At 44.1% G+C, this 23,000-nt stretch overlaps 1 protein-coding gene across 2 annotated transcripts in view; it reads left to right on the plus strand.

Moving 5' to 3' along the window:
* irf2b (interferon regulatory factor 2b) overlaps nucleotides 1–23,000 on the plus strand; it is a 75,795-nt gene that overhangs the window by 34,614 nt on the left and 18,181 nt on the right. For both annotated transcript variants that reach the window (XM_080189411.1, XM_080189412.1), the window contains exon 3: nucleotides 14,333–14,425. In XM_080189411.1, the coding sequence (XP_080045537.1) occupies nucleotides 14,339–14,425 (87 nt within the window). In that variant the 5' untranslated portion in view covers nucleotides 14,333–14,338. The remainder of the gene's footprint in view (nucleotides 1–14,332; nucleotides 14,426–23,000) is intronic.

The raw sequence follows: 23,000 nt of genomic DNA on the forward strand, positions 1-23,000 counted from the left end.
TATATTGCAGACTCACAGCAGTTTGGTCAACTATTAACTTCCTTAAGTTCAAGGACTTCAAGGATGCCAGGAATAGGCATCCCATGAAGAAGTAAGGAAAAGTAAAACACACCTCAGCATATTGTGCTCCTGGTTGTAGATTTATAAATAAAAGATTCAGCTGTTCTGTATATGCATCTCCTTGTTTCGTTTCCTGAGGAAATGGGCCCATGGTCTTTCAGTCTCTGGATTGTTGGGAGACGGCATACTCACCCCTCCCAAAATGTCCTTCAGGATCCCTTGGAAGTCTTGACATCCTGACTCCATGGGAAATTTCAATTTTGAATGAGCAATTCCTCTGCTCTTCAGGACTTAACCCTCTCTAGCACCCGGTTCTCTCCCCCCAACCCTTCATCTCCTCTGATTCATCCCAACCCTACCTGGTCTGACCTCACCACCCCACCCATCTCCATCTACCCAGCTGACACTCTAGACTGTCACTCGCTTACCCCACCCATCCGACCCCTTACACACCTACACATTCAGCTATTCCATTGTCCATTCACTTGTACACCCATTCACAAACACTAACTTTCTCCCTAATTTACAACTTACAATCAAAATATCTGAAATCTTCCATTTTGAAGCCATATGTTCCTGCATTTAATTAAAAGACAAAATTCATACCCCATAAATATTTTGTAGATAGCTCCTCCAGTGACATGGTTAATAAATGCTGTATTTAGTTCGATGCAAAATATATGCCAGTAGCCTCCAGGTAGTGATTGTGCAGTCAACTGGCAAAACCAGACCTATGCCGAGAAATTTAAAAATACTTTTTCTTTTGTGTTGAATAAAATGCACAAGAGTTAGTGTGTAGTTTTAATTTGTGCCAAACAAAATTGTAACTCTTTAATTGGAGGCAAAGTGCTTAAAATGTGCTGAACAGTGTAAAAAAAAAAGCAAATTATTCAGATGCTGGAATCTGAAACCAAAAGAGAAAATGCTGGAAACTTTCAGCAGGTCTGGCAGCATCTGTGACGAGAGAAAAAAGCTGACGTTTCAAATCCAGGCAACCTTTTGACAAAAGTGTATATGTCCTCTGTGGCATATGTTCTCGACGTCACTTTTCAAAGAAGCTGCGGATCATTTAACCTCTTCCTTACCAGAATATGTTAAGTAAAGTTAAAGTTTATTTATTAGACACAAGTAAGACTTACACTGACACTGAAATGAAGTTATTGTGAAATTCCCCTAGTTGTCACAAACCAGTGCCTGTTTGGGTCAATCCACTTAAACAGCATGTCTTTCAGAATGTGGGAGGAAACCGGAGCACCTGGAGGAAACCCACGCAGACATGGGGAGAACATGCAAGCTCCATATAGTCAGTGATCCAAGCCAGGAATCAAACCCGGTCCCTGGCGCTGTGAAGCAGCAGTGCTACCACTGTGAGATTTTGCTGCCCGACATGGGAATTAGTGCCGTAAAAAGGGAGTTGTTCTCTGTGTGAATTCTCTTCACTGAAGTTTCCAAGATTTCCCTGCGCTGAGAGAGTTTTGCAGGGTCATGCGTTGGATGTTAAGCCAGGAATATCAGAGAAAAGTTGGGGACTGCGGGGGGGGGGGGGGGGGGGGGTCTTTTGTCTAATAGCGGTCGGAAGATTTGGGTCCTATATTCTCTCTATCTTAAAGTTAAAGTTTATTTATTAGTCACAAGTAGGCTTACATTCACACTGCAGTGAAGTTACTGTAAAAATCCCCTAGCCACCACACTCCAGCGCCTGTTTGGATATACTGAGGGAGAATTTATTATGCCCAATGCACCTAACCAGCACATCTTTCAGACTGTGGGAGAAAACCGGCGCACCCAGAGGAAACCCATGCAGACATGAGGAGAATGTGCAAACCAAGCCAGGAATTGAACCCGGGTCTCTGGCGCTGTGAGGCAGCAGTGCTAACCACTGTGCCACCGTGCTGTCCTATCTGCAGAGTAAATGATAAAAATGGCTGCGAATGGGAAAATCGAATGGACGCTTTCAAATATTTGAAATGTGAAACACAAGCAGAAAATGTTACAGATGCTTCATGTGAAATAAAATGATAGGATGGAAGGGTAAAACCAGTGTGTCTGCGCACCAGAAGGTGGGAGTGATCCTTTTGATGCATTTGTTTTGCTGGGACAGTATTGGCTGCCAGGAGCATTAATCGGGATGTGAACTGCTCACAGTCTCCAGCTATTAATTTGATAGGGAAGAACTCCTGCTACCAGGACTTGATGGTTTGAATTATAAGGAGAGGAGGGATAGACTGGGACATTTTTCTCTGGAGCTTAGGAGGCTTAGCGGTGACCTGGTCTATAAAATAATGAGGGGCATAGATCAGCTAGATAGTCAACACCTTTTCCGAAAGGTAGAGAAGTCTAAAATTAGAGGGTATAGGTTTAAAGTGAGAGAGGAGAGATACAAAAGTGTCCAGAGAGGCAATTTTTTTCCCGCAGAGGGTGTTGAGTGTCTGGAACAAGCTGCCAGATGCAGTGGTAGAGGCAGGTACAATTTTGTCTTTTTAAAAAGCATTTAGACAGTTACATGAGTAAGATAGGTTTGGAAGGATATGGACCAAACACAGGCAATTGGGACTAGGGTCATTTAAAAAAAAGGGCAGCATGGATAAGTTGGGTCAAAGGGCCTGTTTCCATGCTGCAAAACCTCTGTGATTTCTGTGACTCTAAGCTATCATTGTATAAAAGGCTTTTTAAAAAAAAGGTGCGATGTTATCCAATAGCTTGGTGATGATGCTATCCCTGAGTCATCCCCAAATGTGGGTGGAAGTTTCTCCTTATCTATAAGCAACCAATGATAAGCAAAAGCTGAGCTGCCATTGCATGAGCTTCTCAAGTATTAAGGAACAACTTTAAATGTTTCATATTTAAAGCCGAACTGATTTATTTTCTCCCAAGTAAAGCACATATGGAAGTGGAGATTTTTACAAACCGACACAGTGGTCAGCACTGCTGCCTCAGAGTGCCAGGGACCCGGTTCAGTTCTGGCCTTGGGTGATTCTGTGTGGAGTTTGCACATTCTCCTTGTGTCTGCTCAGCACCAGGGACCCAGGTTCAATTCCAACCTTGGGTGGCTGTCTATGTGGAGTTTGCGTGTTTTCCCCATGTCTGTGTGGGTTTCCTCTGGTTTCCTCCCACAGTCCAAAGATGTGTGGGTTAGGTAGATTGGCCATGCTAAATTTCCCCGTAGTGTCTCAAGATATGTATGTTGGGGGGGTCAGCAGCGTAAGTATGTGGGGTTATGGGCTTAGGGCATGGGGTCAGATTGTGGTTGGTGCAGGCTCGATGGGCCGAATGGCATCCTTTTGCATTGCAGGGATTCTATGGATATCAGTGCGATTTGCTTGGAGCTCCTAAAACTGGTGTTGTGTGAACGGGCCAAAATAGTCTTTAAAACCAAATTGTAATCCAACTGGAAATATGTCTTTGGTGGGCAGGGTTCAAGTTCTATGTCACAGATTTCGTTTGGAAATGCTGCTGAATGGACAGCACTCCTCTGTTAACTTCCCTTCCATCTAATGGTAGTGTTTAATTTGTGTACTAAAGCATTTGGAAGGGTCCCAAGAAGGGAATTTTGAAATGTTTACATTTCACTCTGCTGACAGAGTACAGAGTAGAGCTTTCAGTGTCCATGCACATTTTTAGAACTGTCTTCTAGAGTTTTGGTTTCAGTTTAAGGGGAATTGGGGTGCTGTTTACTTGATTTGGTTTAATATGCCTGTGTGTGCTTCCAAACCATGCTTGAACTTTTGACTCTGCTGACAGGCTTTTAGGAACAAGAAAGCCCACAGAATCCCTACAGTGCACAAGGAGGCCATTTAGCTCATCAAGGTTACACTAACAACAATCCCATCCAGGCCTTACTCCCATAAACCCATGTATTTACCCTGCTAACCCCCGTGACACCAAGGACATTTAGCATGGCCAATCCACCTAACCTGCACACCTTTGGAGTATGGGAGGAAATTGGAGCACCCGGAGGAAACCCACGCAGATATGGGGAGAATGTGCAAAACTCCACATAGACAGCCACCCGAAGCTGGAATTGAACCTGGGTCTCTGGTGCTGTCAGGCAGCAGTGCTAACCACTGTGTCATCATGCCGCCCTGAGGTTGCTATGGAGAATATTGCTGAGGATGAGCTGTGCTGTAAAAAGGAAAAGTTTGACTTTTGTTTAAGGAGAAAGTAAGTGGATGAGAAGCTGACAAGGAGCCTGCAGACAACTAATCTGTTGTGTTTAACCCGAGAATTCAGTTCTTTATATTTAAAAAAGCTGCGAGAGAATTTGGAGAATTGGGCAGAGGACCAAGTACCCCAATAAAGAGAGGAGAGGTGCCAAGAAGGGTGTGTGTAATGTGTCTGGTAGGCTATGACATATGACTGTCAGTGCCACTTATACTTGGATCAGAAGGTTGGGTTGACAGGAAAAGACCATAGACCTGAGCTTTGACCCATGCAGGCAGACTCAGAGCAGTGAGTTTATGTTTAAAAGCTTAGTTGAGTGAAAGCCAGAATAAAAATGTTAAGACTGGACTAAGTCTATTAGGTTGAGTTTATGGCAGAAGCTCGTGTTACTTAGAGTCATTATCTTATTTGCTCAGTGCAGCTATTTCGTCATTATTGCTTGTGTTTGTTTTGTTTAAGTTTGCAAAGGCTCTTTTGCCGTTTCAATTTAACCTTGGAGTCCGGCTGCACATTTCCCTACCCTTCCTACACGTTACAGAGGCGATTCTCCCAAAAGTGCTGAATTAGTGGGAAAACTGTTTTAAATCACAACTGTTTCTTCGGTGCAGCTTTGGACTTGAATCTCTGCACTCTGCGCAATATAGAGGTCACAATCATGAATATCATTAAAAACCCAGGGGAACGGGGCCTATTTGCACCAGAGGCTGATAGTTCCAGAACTCGGCGCATGCGCAGTGGTCCTGATCTGGCAGCCCCCCTGTTTGCTGGCCAGCCCGGGACCCCTGCAATGCTGCCCTTCCAGCCCACCAACACCACCACCACCACCACCACCACCCCGCCTCTCCTCCCCACCACAGCAATTTCCTGGGCCAGCCCCAACCCTCCCTCCTTCCCAGAGTGCTCTGATGTCCAGCCCACCCCCTCCCTCCCCAGCAGTGGCGATTCCCCCTTACCCCAGCCGAACCCCCTGCCCCAACCCGCCCCAATCGCTGCCCTCCTTCCAGCCCAGACCGACCCCAATGCAGAATGGCAACGGGAACCCCATTCCCACTGGTCCGACTGATTTTCCCTCCCAACCCCGCATTTCCCCCTAGGCCTCGCTCACAATAGGCCCCGTTCCCTTGGCACTGCTCGATGCCCGGTGGGCAGTGCCAAGGTGTGCCAATGGGCACAGGCACTTTGCCCCTTGGGCAATGCCAGGGAGCACAGGATGGCAGTGCCAGGGTGCTCATGCCTAGGGAGTGCCACCTGAGGCCTGGAGGGGGGGGCCCACTTGCCACCCCCTTCATTCCGGTGGGGTCTCCTGCTAGTTCCCCGAACGTGGGGGAGGTACTCTAAACCTCACCAGAATGAAGTACTCTTGGCAGGGTGGGAGATGCTATCGGACCTGGCAAGTTCCGTTATGGGCCTGATAATCACATGCAAAACGTATTTAAACTACATTTTTAAAAAAAGATTAAAATGACTTACCTCTCTTCCCACCGATTTCCAGCGTGGTCTCAACTGCGACTGTTCTGGGAGACACGCGTGTGCGAATCCCGCAAAATGGCCGATTCTTCCGACTGGACCTGCCAAAAAAGTTGTGGGTTGCAATGGGAGAATCGGGCTTTAAATTGTTAAAAAGATTATAGTCTATCAAGGCAGACTACCTAGTTTGGGTAGCCTTCTCATCAACTAAAGGCAAATTTCACTCTAAATAGCCATTAGAACAAAGATATATCGCACAAAGCTACAGGCTCTCTCAGCATACAGGGCATGAAACCCTGCTACTGAGTACCACAGCTCTCTGCATTTTCCCGATGGAGATTTGGTTCCTTTACTCCTGTGTGAGGTAAACTCAAAGCCCCTTGAGACTGCAGTCTGACTGCACCCAATATCCACAGGCCTGTCCTCCCCAACCAACACTGCCCGACTCCCACAACATGTTCTTTGGGTCCTGCTTCCTGCTGCAGTTTCACAATTCCTGAACCTATTCTCATACAACGCTACGTTCCTCTTCCCCCAGAGATCTGTGTCTGTCTTTGTTTTCTGCAACTGCTCAGACCAGCTGTATTCCAAGCCCAATTAGCTTCAATGAATCATTTTTCTTTAGCTTTTATCCCCATAGTAACTTCAGCCACAGTTTAATTTCTCAAAAGTCTGTTGGCCTCGCAACCAAAAATTCAATTAACCCTTCCGGAATTAATTCTTTCCGGAATTCTTTCTTAAGCTTTTACTTGGCATTTAAAGTGACCTCCACAAAAAGGAAATACAGGCATTTTCTAAAGTGCAAGATTCATCACATTTAATTTCAAACTTTTCATCTTTTTTTAAATCTTTCCATGATCTTGGCCCTCCCAACCTCCTCCAGCCCTCCAACATCTCTCTATTTCTCCTATTCTGTCCATCCTTCATTTTCATTGCACTATCATTGGTGGCTGTGCCTTCTGCTGCCTAGACTCTACACTCTTCATTTCCTCCACTAAACCCCGTCAGCTATCTGTCTACTCCATCTCCTTTAAGATGCTCCTTAATAACTTCACTCTTTGACCGAGCTGATGGTCATCTACTCTAGTACTTCCTTATGAGGTGCAATGCTCAGTTCTGTTTGATAATGCTCCTGAGACATTGCAGTGCCTGTTTTGCTATGTTAAAAGTGCTAACTAAATACAAATTATTGTTGTAGAGTTAAAATTTCAAAGAATGGAAATGGCAAAATGCGAGTGCATGCTCAGTTGATTTATGATCCCAAAATACCAAACTGTCATAACCATGCCCGCCCACCCACCCTCCCTGTCCCGGCCACCCCCACCAAACAATTCTGCAGATTTTCTCACCAAGCCCGATCATCTTCAGCTGCTTCTTCAATGACCTTCCTTCCATCATAAGGTCAGGAGTGGACATGTTTCTTGATAACTGCAAATGTTCAGCACCATTCACGACTTCCCAGATACTGAAGCAGTCCATGCAGGAAGACCTGGACAATATCTAGGCTTGGGCTGACAAGTGGCAAGTAATAGTTATGCCATTCAAGTACCAGGCAATGACCATCACCAACAAGCGATAATCTAATCATTTACATTCAATGACATGCCCATCACTGAATTCCCCCACTATCATTGCCCGGGGTGTTATCATTGACCAGTAGCTGAACTGGACTAGCCATATAAATACTGTGGCTACCAGAGCAGGTCAGAGTCTAGGAATCCTGAAGCGGGTGACTCACCTCCTGACTCCCAAAGCCTGTCCACCACAAGGCACAAGTCAGGAGTGTAATGGAATACTCTACACCACAGGAACTGCAGCAGTTCAAGAAAGCAGCTCACCACCACCTTTCTGAGCGCAATTAGAGATGGGTAACAAATGCGGGTTTAGTCAGAGATGCCGATATCCCATGAATAAAATTTTGGGATAATATTTGACCGTGCACTGTCAATGGGAAGTTTCATTCACCATCAGACAACGTTGGCCATTTAGACATAGATATGAACTTCTTGGCATTTATTTAACTGGAAAACAGTGCTGAACATGCTTTCAAACCTTTTAATATGCTTCAGATAGGCAATAGTTTCCACTGGAAATGAAAGGTGTGGCGGAATCCACAGTTTGTGCGACCACTGGGATAGCGTGTGTAAGTTGTTGTCTGAACAAATGACTTGTTGAGTGTTCTGCTGGGTGCACTACTCTTAGCTTCAAAGGTCATATGTTTTGTGATGTTAATGTACCTTTAAGAGTTTTTAAAAAAAATCACATTCTCTACAGCTCTTCCCTTCATTGTGGTACTGGGTTGTCGACTCATTCAGTGGTTTTAAATAGCGATTGCTTACTTTTACTTTGGGAATTAGTTTTATGACCCTGCATTGTCAGGAGAAAGAAAGATTGCAGATCAGGTGACAGGAGCTGTTTTGTTTTCAGTTCTGAGCTGCAGGTTTAAGTTTTAGAAGGAACATCAAGCTGGAAAGGAGCGTCTCTCTCTCTCTCCCTCTCTCTCTGGTTTTGGAAATTCTGGTTAGCTGAAAGTCTTCCTGCAGTAGAAAATCTGCTGTTGGTGGTTTGACCAGAGTCTCTCCCTGATGTTCTGGGAAGTAGTTCTGACTTCAAACTGTTCTGAACACATCAGGAGAACTGCAGCATTCATCCAAAGGATTCAGTCCCAGTACCACATGTGCATTAATCTTTACAGTGTTAAACCTGTGGAAGGGTTTTTGTTTATGGGATTGGTTTATTTGGAATACATTAGATATACTTGCCAAGGGTTATACATTTTCGTGGTTGTTTTGTGTTTGTTTGTAATTGATAAAAGTCATTGCTAATTTTCTTTCCATATATCATAGAATCCCCACAGTGCAGAAGGAGGCCATTTGGCCCATCGACCCTGTACCGACCACAGTTCCACCCAGGCCCTACTCCCGTAACTCCACATATTTACCCTGCTCATCCCCTTGACACTAGGATCAATTTAGCATGGCCAAACAACACAAACCACACATCTTTGGATTGTGGGAGGAAACCAGAGCACCTGGAGGAAACTCACACAGACACACAGAATGTACAAACTCTACACAGACAGTGACCCAAGGTCAGAATTGAACTTGGGACCCTGGTGCTGTGAGGCAGCAGTGCTAACCACTGTGCCACCATGTTAACTATGTTCTTAAATAAACATTTGTTTGCTAAAAGCTCCCTAATGGGTCATTTGAATCATACTTGAGGTGAAACCGAATCATAGAATCTTGACAGTACAGAAGGAGGCCATTCAATCCATTGAGCCTGCACTGACCACAACATCACCCAGGCATTATCCCCATAACCTCATGCATTTACCCTAGCTAGTCCCCCTGACATTGAGGGGGAATTCAGCACGGCCAATCCACCTAACAAGCACATCTTTCGAACGTGGGAGGAAACTGGAGCGCTTGGAGGAAATCCACACAGGCAGGGGGAGAATATGCAAATTCCACGCAGTGACCCAGGCTGGAAATCGAAATGGTCCTTGACAGCAGTGTTAACTACTGTGCCATCATGCCCCCCACAAAGTTTACCATGCTTACTCTAGCCAAATTCAAGGTGCAAAACTTATGATCCAGACGGGCTCCACAAAACACTTTGCAGTTTCTGATCTGAGCCATAACACGTTTGAGTCTGATCTTATCTGAAAGGCAAATGGAAACTTCAGGTTTCTAGAGAAACTAAAACTGAAATGTCGAGGGTGGGACTTTCCAGCCCCACCTGCCGCCAGGATCTTCAGGTCTCAGTGAAAGTCAGTGGTCTTTTAGCTGGCCCACTACATCACCCTTGCAGGTCCTACCACGGCAGGGCTGGAAAATCACAGCCCACCTTCCTAGGGAAACTGAAGCTGAATCATCAAAGACAATCCAGACTTAGAGCGTCCAGTAATGCAGAGCAGGTAGGCTGAGGAGGAAAGGTTGTAACTTGGTTAAACAAGATGAACACCAAATGCTGGATCTGAGAATTGCTGTCACTGTTTCAGTTATATTGAAGGGTTAACCAGAAGCTGTCATTCAGTGTGCAGGATTTTGGAAGATGTAGCACTGGTGGATCTATGTAACCAAGAACAGCATGAGCAAGAATGAGGGGGTTCCAGAGAAGGGAGTCTTTTTTGATGAGGATTGTACCTGTGGAACTCAGGTTGAAGGGAGCTACTCTCTGATATGAATCAGTGGCTAAATCCTTGAAGGAAAGGAGCTGCAATTATGCCTGAGGAAAATCAAAGGTTAGTAAGGAAATGGGAGCCGATTGGGAAAAGCTCTGTGTTCTCAGTGATCAGACCTCAGCAGAAATTTGAAGCAGGGAGCCTGTGGGAAACTGTTTGTGTCAGACAGCCAAAAAATAATAAAACTGGCTGATGGGGACCAGCAGCAAGGAGTGTGAAATCAAGTTATTGCTGCTACTTCAGTTATTTGTCAGAGCTGACCACACAGCGTAGTGAGATATTATTGAGTGGTCAGGTGAAATTAACTCTGGGGAATCCACACCATTAAGACTGTTGTGAGCTGAGCTAAGCACATTCTGCAGAAGTGCACTCCTTTGCTGATGGCTGCATGCATGGAACTCTGAGGGAGTGAACTTGCTGTAACAGGCGATGCAAATGTCCAAATCCTGCGGGAAGAAAAGGAATTGAAATCTACCTGAGGGAAACAGAGCTGTGAAGGAGGTAGTGACCTGAATGCTAGTGACACTGCCAGTAAATCTGTGAGACGTATCTTCATTGAATTGACTATTTACAGTGTAATTTATAGTATTTGTTGAACATAGTTTGCCTGTTAACTCACATTTATGTTGATTTTGGGTTGATGGTTAAAGTAAAAGTTGGAGAAAGTGATCTCTTGTCCATCAGTTTTTTCTGTGGGAGGGAGTTATTTGGTAAGTTTAATTCTTTTAGGTTATAGGTCTCCATGGGGACAATATACAAATGTCAATTGGCAGTGAGAGGTGAGGCTGACCTAGAACAAACTCCTCATAGCTTTGATTTAGCGTACAATATTTGCTAAATAAAACAATATTTGTTTGCTACCTAAATTTAGTGAGGAGGGATTAAAAACGTACTTTGTGTCATCGAGAAAATTGTCACTAATCTGATTTGGCCGAAATCACTCAGGACTAAATTCCTACAGAATATTTTTGTAGGAAAACCTTTGGAGGTGTGCTCATCCCTTTCAAAAGAGCGCTTGGGTGACAATGACCAAGTGAAGACTGCTGTTCTCATGAGTTGGTTACCAGAGGACTACAGATTGAAATCCAGCAATTTGGAAAGGAAATAGGGCCAGAATTATGTGCCTAGTGGAGAAGGAAATAGTGTTTGATGGGTTCGAAGGCTGAACAAAACATTGAGGGCTTGAAGAACTGATTGTGATGGAAGACTTCACAAATAATATGCCTTTGGGAATAAGGCCCCACTTGGAAGAACATAATGATCATAAAATAAAGGAAGCTGCAAAACTGGCAATGATACTGAATTGATTCATAAGCATATTATTGACAGGCCCCAATTTAGAAATCTCTGGAGAAATTGGGGAGATAGAGGGCAGTGGCAGAAGATCCAATAGCGGGATCTTCTGGTCTCTCTGTTGTCAACGGGGCTTCCCATTGAATGCGCCGCTTGCTGCTGGGAAACCCGTGGAGGTGCACCATTGTTGGGAACAGAAGGCGCCGCCAATATGAGTGGCTGGAAAATTCCAGTCAGCAAACTGATAATGAAAAGAAATCTGGTAAAAATGGCATACATAAAGACATCAATATTCCATAGGTTAGTAAAAAAATGTTTGGAGAACAAGTTTAGTTCAAGGGGGCTGACATGCTTGTTTTTTTCCCATAAAAATGGGCATGTGAAGGCTGAGTGTTGGATGTGAGAAACCAAACCTGTTGTATTATACAGAGTAATGGTGTCCCCCTAAAGTGTCTGTATCTTTAAAACTTGATTACTTTTAAAGACTCGCATTCCAATCATTACTTTATAAATTGAGTTTGTGTCTTTATATGCCCTGTTTGTGAACTTGACTCCCACATACCTGATGAAGGAGCAGCGCTCTGAAAACTTGTGGCTTGTGCTACCAAATAAAACTGTTGGACTTTAACCTAGTGTTGTGAGACTTCTTACTGTGCTCCCCCAAATGTACAGTGCTAGTAAATAAAGTTCACAACAAACAGATTGATTCTATCAGCAAATACGTGAGAAGCTATCGGGTTTCAGAAAACCATACAATCCTTCTGTTTGAAGACAAAATGTCCCCATGTTTGCTTAATGAGGCAGGCAAGTCAATTGTTAACCTTACAGATACAGGGGCAATGCAATCCCTGACTTTGGCAGGTGGTATAAATTTAACTCAGGTAGTTCGCTGAATGCAGAGCTGTTGATTCAAGATGTTGATGGGAATTATTTGTCCGTTCCTTAGACTAGGGTTGATTTAAAATAAGTTTAAGTTTATTTATTAGTGTCACAAGTAGGCTTACATTCACACTGCAGTGAAGTTACTGTGAAAATCCCCTAGTCACCACACTCCAGCACCTGTTTGCGCATGGCCAATGCACCTAACCAGTGCGTCTTTCAGACAATGGGAGGTAACCAGAGGCCTGGAGGAAACTCATGCAGGGATAATGTGCAAACTCCGCACAGCCGGTGACCCAAGCTGGGAATCGAACCCTAAAATATGGGTTAGTCACTGACCATTACTGTTCCTAGTTTGTCTGTTGAAGATCCAGGTTTCTTTTGCTAGGAAATGACTTGATTGGGGATAAGTTATCGAGGTCCAGTGGTTTTAGGAGAGCTAGCTGAAACTAAAGTTTTACAGGAAGAATTTCCCAAATATTCCAAGTGTATGTTGTGGCTCATTGGATAAACAGAATGAGTCGTTATAGAGGATAAGTCAGATGTTTCGTTGGCTGAACTCTTTTTCAAGGACTTGGATGGGGACGTTAGTGAATTGTTAGATTTTCCTTGGTCAACGCATAACAGAAATACTGGTTTGAAGTGTTCCTCTCAGTCAGTGTGCTCTGAGAAGAAGCTCAGAAGGTCTCTGAGTATTATTGTGTCAAGAATGAAATTTTGATGAGGAAGCGGAGACCTCCCTATTTGGTGCCATATGTACTGAGTGGACTGCTGTTTAATATAATTTATAATGATTAGGATTTTTCTGCAAGTTTTTGCTTTATTTATGTAAATTTTGGTTTGGTTATTCAATAAAAGTTTTAATAAGTGAAATTTTGTCCGTTGTTTTTCTTTTGTTGGGAGTCATTCGGTAATTTGGGTTCTGTTGGAATGTTGATCTTTTCGTGGATTTTAACAATGGTCAGAAAATGGGTCTTCTGAAATTAATCTAACCATTCTGTTATATAAATAAAACAACATTAACTTCTGGTAAGGGAAGAAAAGGGTGAAAATGTATTAATGAACTCAGCACTTGGATTTCACGGCACTTTGGGAAAGGAAAATCCCTCATCTATTGCTTTGATTTCTCCTTTCATGAGTGTTATGGTTCAGGTTAGAAACTCCAAAATGTTCTATAGATCATAAGTTTTGCATCCTGAATTTGGCTAGGATAAGCACGATAGGTTTCACTTCAGGCATGATTCAAGTAATGCCCTAGGGAGCTTTTGTAACACTATATTCTTCACTCATTTGTTTCCTTCTCTATGAACGGTATGCTTTGTATGGATAGCATGCAAGAAACAATGCTTCTTACTGTGTATACATGTGACAATAATAAATCAAATCAAATGTTTATTTAAGAGTCTAGTTAACATGTATAATAAGAAAATTAGCAAGAACTTTTATCAATTGCAAACAAGAAACAAACAATCATGATAATATATAATCCTTAATAAAGATATCTACAATGCTCCAATGAACTCAACCTCACAGACAAAAACTCTTTCCACAGGTTTAACACAGCACAGATTAATGCTCATGTGATAGTGGAAATTGAGCCCTTTGGTTGGAGAATTGAAAACTCTCAGCTTGATTCACTCAGAACAGGCTGAAGTCAGAACAGCTTCCCAAAACATCAGGGATTTTAGGCAAACTATAACAGCAGACTCTTTCCTCAGGAAGGCAAAACCTTGCTTTAAGATCATCAGCAGCATTCCCAAACAAAACAGGGGGAGAGAGAGACTTCTGTTCTGCTTGCTATCCCTGTTAAAATCCAACTGCAATGATAACTGGAGCCAAACACAAAATGAAAACTTAAACTCATTGAATAAAAACTGTCCAGAAACACATGACCATCCTCCTAACAAAGCAAGATCATGCAACTAACCTCAGAGTAAACACAAACAACCCCATTTAAACCACTTAAGTAACAGTAAATGGACTCATCGTAGTCAGCCCTGCCACATAATGACATCAGCTAAGGCTGTGAGCTGAGAAACTGTCAGAATACAGTAAGAAGTCTGACAACACCAGGTTTAAGACCAACTTAAACCTGGTGTTGTCAGACTTCTTACTGTGTTTACCCCAGTCCAATGCCGGCATCTCCACATCAAAACTGTCAGAACTGCAGAGATCATGATATTTTTAAAAAATCTCTTAAAGGTACACTGACATCACATTAGGAGAATAATGTGTTGCAGAAGGTAACTTTATCACTGTTTAATACTGCTTTCTGTTTTATTTTAGGTGGCAATGCCAGTGGAGAGAATGCGTATGCGTCCATGGCTAGAAGAACAAATAAATTCAAATAAAATACCTGGTTTGAAATGGCTGAACAAGGTATGGGCTCCAATATATTCAGAAAATGCTGCATGATTTAATGTTTTGGATCAGTTTCTTTAGTTTATCAGATCAATATGAGTCTGAAGCTGCAGCAGGGACTCACTGTTTTATTATGAAATTAAAGAATATCTGTTGACAGAGAGTGGGTGGGTTGCAGTCCTGTATGCCAGGATGAGGGGTTATACCGGTTGTCCTGTCTGTCCTGTTATCTTGATCCCTGGAATCTGCATCCCCATTATTGCTCCCATTCCAATGCACTATTCCATTGATCCAGCCTTCTGAGCACCACGTTTCCAATATTTTGTTCCGATGCTAGGGAACTCTGTCTTGAACGCCGTCACCATATCACATCCCTAATCTTCTTTCATGCCCTCCTTCAAGTTTTTTATTTTCACCTCACCCTCATCTGCCCATCTTTGGCTTGATCTTGTTTCCTACAAATTGCCTTCATCCATTTCTTTGCATTGAGTGCATATTCACTGCTCTGTGGTCATCGTAGTGACAGATGGAGAATTGCCAGCAGCAGTGCAAATGGAATTGTAGGTAATAAACTGGCATGGAGTATGCGAGATATGCACGACTCGCTTTGCTCAATGTTGCCACTCTGCGGGGTCCATCTCTGCGACTTGCAAGATTTGGTCTTACAGCAGAAATACCAAGGCTTTTATACCATCTACTGATGTCTCCTGAGTGCAGATGTTTAATCTTTGAGCATGTTCAAGGCAAAGTTTGATGGATTTCCCAATATTAAAAATATCAAAGAATATGAACGTGAGTGAGGATTTCATAGCAAGTGGGAATGAAGACTGCAGTCAACTTACGGACTCTAGAGAATTAGTTAATGGGCAGAGAGAGTAGGAATAAAGGGTCGTTCTCAGGTTGACAGGCTGTGACTAGTGGGTACTGCAAGTGCTTGGGCCCCAACTATTCCCAATCTGTATCAATAATTTGGATATGGGGATCAAATGTAATATTTCTAGGTTTGCTGATGACACAAAACTAGATGGGAATGTGTGTTGTGAGGAGGATGCAAAGAGGCTTCAGAGGGATTTAGATAGGCAAAGTGAATGGGAAAGAATGTGGCAGATGGAATATAATGTGGAAAAGTGTGAAGTTATCCACAGTGGCAGGAAATCAGAAATGCCGAGGTTTTTTTTAAATAAAGAGAGATTGGGAAATGTTGGCCGGGATTCTCCCAAAACAGAATGAAGTGCCCAATGGGCAGGAAAACATGAGTATTTCCCACCTGTTTTTTTGGACACATTTACTGAAAGAATCTCCAACAATCTGAACATTACAGCATGATTCACTCTGAGAGGTTGGCAGCAAAGTGCTGAGCGGGCCACTGCGCCCAACTATCAGTGCAGAGATCGACACATGCGCAGTAGCCCTCCCCCTGATTGCTGGTCTCCCTGGAACCCCACTCCCTGATCGCTGGCCTTCCTGCCGTACCCCACCCCGATGACCAGGCCTGAACCCACCCCCCACCCCCACCCCCTCACGCCCCAGCCTCGATCACCCTCCTCCCTGCCTCTCCCACTGATCCCACCTACAGAGTGACAGTGGGTTCCCCCCACACCAGTTAATCTGCCCCCTCTGGCCCCGCCCCATTGGCACTGCCTGGTCATGGTGTCTGGTGGACACTGCCAGGCTGACACTGCTCAAGGGGCAGCCCCATTATCCCCGACCTCTCGGGGGGCCTGAATGGCCTCTGTCCCCACCAGTGGGGTGAGGATGCCTGTTGCCTGTTAGTGGGGAGCAATTGTAAAACCCGCGGCTGGGCACTACTCCCTGCGGGGGAGGGAAGCTGGAGATGCTTGTGGGCCTGGAGAACTTCCGGCGCAAAGCTGATTTTACTAAAAAAAAGTGCTTGGGAGACGCCAGTCATGAACCTCACGAAAGGTCCCTTACTGATGTCTCCTGGCTGTTGATGCCCAAAGGGACCTCTGGGTGCCCTTGTTCACGATTCACTGAAAGCTGGTGCTGGTCCAACGAACAAATAAAAATTGCAAAATGTATGTTGGCCTTATAACAAGAGACTTTGAATATAGGAGTAAGGAAGTCTTGTTGCAATTGTATAAAGCCTTGGTCAGATTGCAGCTGGAGTAGTGTGTTCAGTTTTGGTGCTCTTACCCAAAGAAGGTTATATTTGTAATAGAGAGAATGCAATAAAGGTTCACCAGATTGACTCCTGGGGTGGTAGGATTATCTGATGAGGAGAGACTGAGGAAACTGGGCCTGCATTCTCCAGAGTTCAGAACAATGAGAGATGATTTCATTGAAGGATGTAGAATTCTTGTAGTGCTTGACAGAGTAGACGCAGGAAGGATGTTTTCCCCTGGCTGGGGCCAGAAGCGGGGACACACACTCAGAAGAAGAGTTAGGCCATTTAGGACTGAGATGAAAAGAAATGTCTTCACTGAGAGGGTGATGAATCTTTGGAATGTTCCGCCGGGGGGGGGGTGGTGTGGGGGTGTTGTTTAATCATTGAGTATGTTCAACGCGGAGTTTGATAGATTTCTGGATGCTAAAAATATTTCCCAGGGATATTAAAGAAGGGATAGTGTGGAAAACTTGTGTTGAGGTGGAAGATCAGCCATGATCTAGATTAACGCTTGAGAGATTGAATGGCCTTCTGCTCTTATTTCCTAAATTCCTTTGTTAAGGAAAACAGATTATCTGTTTGTCATCACATTCTTGTTATGAGTGTTTGCTGAATGCATCTTCTACATTACAACAGCGACTCCACTCCAATAAGTTCTTCATTCATTGTAAAGCACTTTGAGATAGCCAGTGGTTGCGAAAGGTACAATAGAAATGCAAATCTTTCAGACCATGTAGCATATATTATCTTTCCTCATTCTTTCTATTCTTCTGTATTGAATGATATCTGCCATGTGACTGCCCATTCCTCCTGCCTGCCTCTTGAAGTCCATCACAATCTTCTTTACAGTCGAATGCACTTCCAAGTTGGTTATTTATTCTTTCGTGGGACATGGGCGTTGCTGGCTGGTCAGCACTTATTGCCCATCCTTAGTTGCCCTTGAGTGGTTTGCTAGACCATTTCAGAGGGCAGTTGAGAGTCAACCACATTGCTGTGGCTCTTGAGTCATATGTAGGCCAGACTAGATAAGGACGGCAGATTCCTTTCCCTAAAGGGCATTAGTGTACCAGATACTGTACTGACAATTGACAGTGGTTTCATGGTCATCAGTAGATTCTCAATTCCAGATCTTTTTACTGAATTCATATTCTACCATCTGCCGGATTCCACCATGACAGGATTCGAACCCGGCTCCCCAGAACATTAGCTGACTTTCTGGATTAATTGTCTAGCGGTAATACCACTAGGCTATACCATCCCCACTGAGTTTTGTATCATCTGCAGGTTTTGAGATTGTGGCCTGTACCCCTCAGCTCAAGTCAGCAGTGATCCCTTGGGGAACTCGACTGTATCCCTCCCTCTGGATTGAAAAACAATTCTCTGTTTCCTATCCCTCAGCCTTCTTTGCATCCATGCTGATATTATTGCATGCCCTGTTTATTGCATAGGCTTTAATTTTGCTAGCATTTGATTTGATTTGAATTATTATTTTCACATGTATTAGTGAAGCCTCATGTGATTCGTTATGAAATGTCATTTGAAATGCACAAAATCAACTGCACTGCTCTCATCACCTCTTGGTGATCTCTTCAAAAAACAATTCACTGAGCGTGATTTGCCCATAATTAAGTCCATGCTGGCCCTCCTTTATTAGCGCATTATTTGCAGACTGCCCTACAATAGTTAGGTTTCTCCTTCTGTCCTTTTTTAGACAAGTAACATTTGCAATTCCCCAATCCCCTGGTACTTCTCTCGTATTTAAGGAAGATTGGAAGATTGTGGTCACCAACTCTGCAGCTTCCTCTCTTACTTCCATCAGCAGCCACGTATAAAACCCCATCTGGATTTGGTGATTTATCCACTTTAAATACTGCCAGCCTCTCCATAGCCCCTTCCTCTTTATTTTGATGTCATTCCGTACCCCGTGAACCTCCTAATTTTACCGTATCTTTGACAAAGTCAGTAACAAAAGATGTGCGGGTTAGATGGATTGGCCATGCTAAATTGACCTTTAGTGTCGGGGATTAACAGGGTAAATATGTGGTGTTGCAAAAATAGGGCTTGGGTGGGATTGTTGTTGGTGTAGGCTCGATGGGCCAAATGGCCTCCGTCTGCACTGTAGGGATTCTTTCATTTTAAAAGGAAGACAGCAAAATGGACACAGCAGAAATTTGAATTCAATGAAAACAACCTGGAATTAAAAGTCTTAATGATGACCATGAAACCATTGTCTATTGTCGGAAAAACTGATCTGGTTCACTAATGTCTCTTTAGGGAAGGAAATCTGCCATCCTTATGTGGTCTGGCCTAGATTTGACACCAGATCCACTGTAATGTAGTTGACTCTCAAATGCCCTGTGGAATGGAGGGCAGTTAGGAATGGTTATAGGAGTTTACAGCATGGAAACAGGCCCTTTGGCCCAACTTGTCCACGCCGCCCTTTTTTTTTGAAACCTCTTAAGCTAATCCCAGTTGCCCGCATTTGGCCCATATCCCTCCATACCAGTCGTACCCATGTAACTATCTAAATGCTTTTTAAAAGACAAAATTGTATCTGCCTCTACTACTACCTCTGGCAGCTTGTTCCAGATACTCACCACCCTCTGTGAAAAAATTGCCCCTCTGGACACTTCTGTATCTCTCCCCTCTCACCTTAAACCTATGCCTTCTAATTTTAGACTCCCCTATCTTTGGGAAAAGATATTGACTATCTAGCTGATCTATGCCCCTCATTATTTTATAGACCTCTTTAAGATCACCCCTCAACCGCCTATGCTCCAGAGAAAAAAGTCCCAGTCTATCTAGCCTCTCCTTATAACTCAATCTATCAAGTCCCGGTAGCATCCTAGTAAATCTCTTCTGCACTCTTTCTAGTTTAATATTATCCTTTCTATAATAGGGTGACCAGAATTGCACACAGTATTCCAAGTGCAGCCTTACCAATGTCTTGTACAACTTCAACAAGACATTCCAACTCCTGTATTCAATGTTCTGACCAATGAAACCAAGCATGCCGAATGCCTTCTTCACTACTCTGTCCACCTGTGACTCCACTTTCAAGGAGCAATGAACATGTACCCCTAGATCTCTTTGTTCTGTAACTCTCCCCTACCATTAATTGAGTAAGTCCTGCCCTAGTTCAATCTACCAAAATGCATCAGCTCACATTTGTCTAAGTTAAACTCCATCTGCCATTCATCAGCCCGCTGACCCAATTGATCAAGATTCCGTTGCAATTGGAGATAACTTTCTTCACTGTCTACTATGCCACCAATCTTGGTGTCATCTGCAAACTTACTAACCATGCCTCCTGTATTCTCATCCAAATTATTAACATAAATAACAAATAACAGTGGACCCAGCACTGATCCCTGAGGCACACAGCTGGTCACAGGCTTCCAGTGTGAAAAACAATTCTCTATAATCATCCTCTGGCTTCTGTCAAGAAGCTAATTTTGTATCCATTTAGATACCTCATCCTGGATCCCGTGAGATTTAATCTTCTGCAACAATCTGCCATGCAGTACCTTGTCAAAGGCCTTGCTAAAGTCCATGTAGAAACCATTAACTGCAGCAGGCGACGGTGCAGAGGGACCTCGGGGTCCTTGTGCATGAGTCGCAAAAACCCAGCTTGCAGGTGCAGCAGGTGGTCAGGAAGGCGAATGGGATGCTGGCCTTCATAGCGAGGGGGATTGAATATAAAAGTAGGGAGGTCTTGCTGCAGCTATATAGGGCATTGGTGAGGCTGCAGCTGGAGTACTGTGTGCAGTTTTGGTCGCCGCACTTACGCAAGGATATTTTGGCCTTGGAGGGAGTGCAGAGGAGGTTTACTAGGCTGATACCGGAGTTGAGGGGGTTGAGCTATGAGGAGAGGCTGAATAAACTAGGCTTGTACTCATTAGAGTTTAGAAGAATGAGGGGAGATCTCAATATTTTTAAGACGCGGGTTGATGGGTTTTTGATAAGCGAGGGGATTAAGGGTTATGGGGAGAGGGTGGGAATGTGGAACTGAGCCACGACAGATCAGCCATGATCTTATTGAATGGCGGGGCAGGCTCGAGGGGCTAGATGGCCTACTCCTGCTCCTATTTCTTATGTTCTTATGTTTATCTACCTGCTTGGTTACCCCTTCAAAAAAGTCAATCAAATTTGTGAGATACGATTTTCCATTCACAAAGCCCTGCTGACTGTCCCTAATCAGTCCTTGCATCTCTAAATGCCTGTAGATCCGGTCTCTCAAAATAGCTTCCAACAATTTACTCACCACACATGTGAGGTTCACTGGCCTGTAGTTTCCAGGCTTTTCCCTGCAGCCTTTTCTAAACAAAGGCACAACATTTGTCTCTTCTTTGGACACAGATGAGGTCCCAGAGGACTGGAGGATAGCTAATGTGGTACCGCTGTTTAAAAAGGTCAGTAGGGATAACCCTGGTAATTATAGGCCAGTGAGTTTGACATCGGTGGTAGGAAAATTGTTGGAAAAAATTCTTAGGGATAGGATGTATAAGCATTTGGAGTGTTGCGATCTGATTAGGGATACGCAGCATGGCTTTGTTCAGGGGAGGTCTTCCCTTATGAATCTGGTAGAATTTTTTGAGGAGGTGACAAAAACGGTTGACAATGGACGAGCTGTCGATGTCATCTATATAGATTTCAGTAAGGCGTTTGACAAAGTCCCTCACAGTAGGCTGGTAGAAAAGGTTAAGGCACATGGGATACAGGGACAGGTATCTAGATGGATTGAAAACTGGCTAGGCGACTGGAGACAGAGAGTAGTAGTGGAAGGGTCCTTTTCTAGCTGGAGGTCTGTCACCAGTGGTGTGCCGCAGGGCTCAGTACTGGGACCTCTTCTCTTCGTAATACATATAAACAACTTGGAAGAGGGCGTACGTGGTGTGATCAGCAAGTTTGCAGATGACACCAAGATGGCAGGGTTGGCGGATAGCGAGGAGGATTGCCAGGTGACACAGCAGGATATAGATAGGTTGGTATATTGGGCAGATAGATGGCAGATGGAATTTAATTCTGAGAAATGCGAGGTGATGCATTTTGCGAGGGGGATTGAATATAAAAGTAGGGAGGTCTTGCTGCGGCTGTATAGGGCATTGGTGAGGCCGCAGCTGGAGTACTGTGTGCAGTTTTGGGCGCCGTACTTGCGCAAGGATAATTTGGCCTTGGAGGGAGTGCAGAGGAGGTTTACTAGGCTGATGCCGGAGTTGAGGGGGTTGAACTATGAGGAGAGGCTGAATAAATTAGGCTTGTACTGGTTAGAGTTTAGAAGAATGAGGGGAGATCTCATTGAGACGTATAAGATGATGAATGGGATGGATAGGATAGAGGTGGAGAGACTCTTCCCGCTCAGAAAGGACAGTAGGACTAGGGGGCACAGCCTCAAGATAAAGGGGGGGCGGTTTAGAACGGAGTTGAGGAGGAACTTCTTCACTCAAAGGGTGGTGAATCTCTGGAATTCTCTGCCCGTTGAAGTGGTGGAGGCTATCTCGCTAAATATTTTTAAGACGCGGGTTGATGGGTTTTTGATAAGAGAGGGGATTAAGGGTTATGGGGAGAGGGCGGGAATGTGGAACTGAGCCAAGACAGATCAGCCATGATCTTATTGAATGGCGGGGCAGGCTCGAAGGGCTAGTTGGCCTACTCCTGCTCCTATTTCTTATGTTCTTATGTTCTTATGAATAATGCAGGGAGGAGTTACATGATAAAAGGTAGACCAATTAAGAGTAAGAGTGGCCTGTTTCCCGTGCTGGGTTGTTCTTTGTTCTTTGTTATTTGCCACTTTTCAATCTTCAGGTACCTCACCAGTGACTATCGATGATTCAAATATCTTGGCTAGGGGACCCACAATTTCCTCCCTAGCCTCCCACAGTGTCCTGGGATACACTTCGTTAGGTTCCAGGGATTTATCTACCTTGATGCGCTTCAAGACTTCCAGCACCTCCTTCTCTGTAATATGTACACTTCTCAAGACATCACTATTTTTTTCCACAAGTTCCCTAACATCCATGCTTTTCTCAACAGTAAACACTGATGAGAAATATTCATTTAGGATGTCACCCATCTCTTGTGGACCTGCATATAGATGACCTGTTGATCCTAAAGAGGCCCTTCCCTCTCGGTCAATAAATGTTGGCTCAGCCAGAGACACTCATGTCGGGTAAATTAATTAAAAAGAAAGGCAAAGCAGTTGGGAATAAGACCAGTATTGGAAGCGGAAGATTTGTTCAAAGGAGGTGGAGATGGTTGTAGAAGAAAGGCTGATGGGGAAAGAAATCCTGATAAAGAGAGGGGTGCTTTTTGGCCTGGGAGTGTGATGGAGGGAAGGCAGGTAGACATGTGGACACCCAATGGCCAAGCTCCATGACCCCCAGCTGCTACTGCTGAGGAAAGGCGGTGAAGATGTAAAGTTGTTTAATTCAACATTAAGAGGCTGGAAGGATCCTTCTTCTGAGCTGT

Source organism: Carcharhinus amblyrhynchos, chromosome 5, assembly GCF_965287045.1.
Source record: "Carcharhinus amblyrhynchos chromosome 5, sCarAmb.v2.hapA, whole genome shotgun sequence".
NCBI classification, from domain to species: Eukaryota; Metazoa; Chordata; class Chondrichthyes; order Carcharhiniformes; family Carcharhinidae; genus Carcharhinus; species Carcharhinus amblyrhynchos.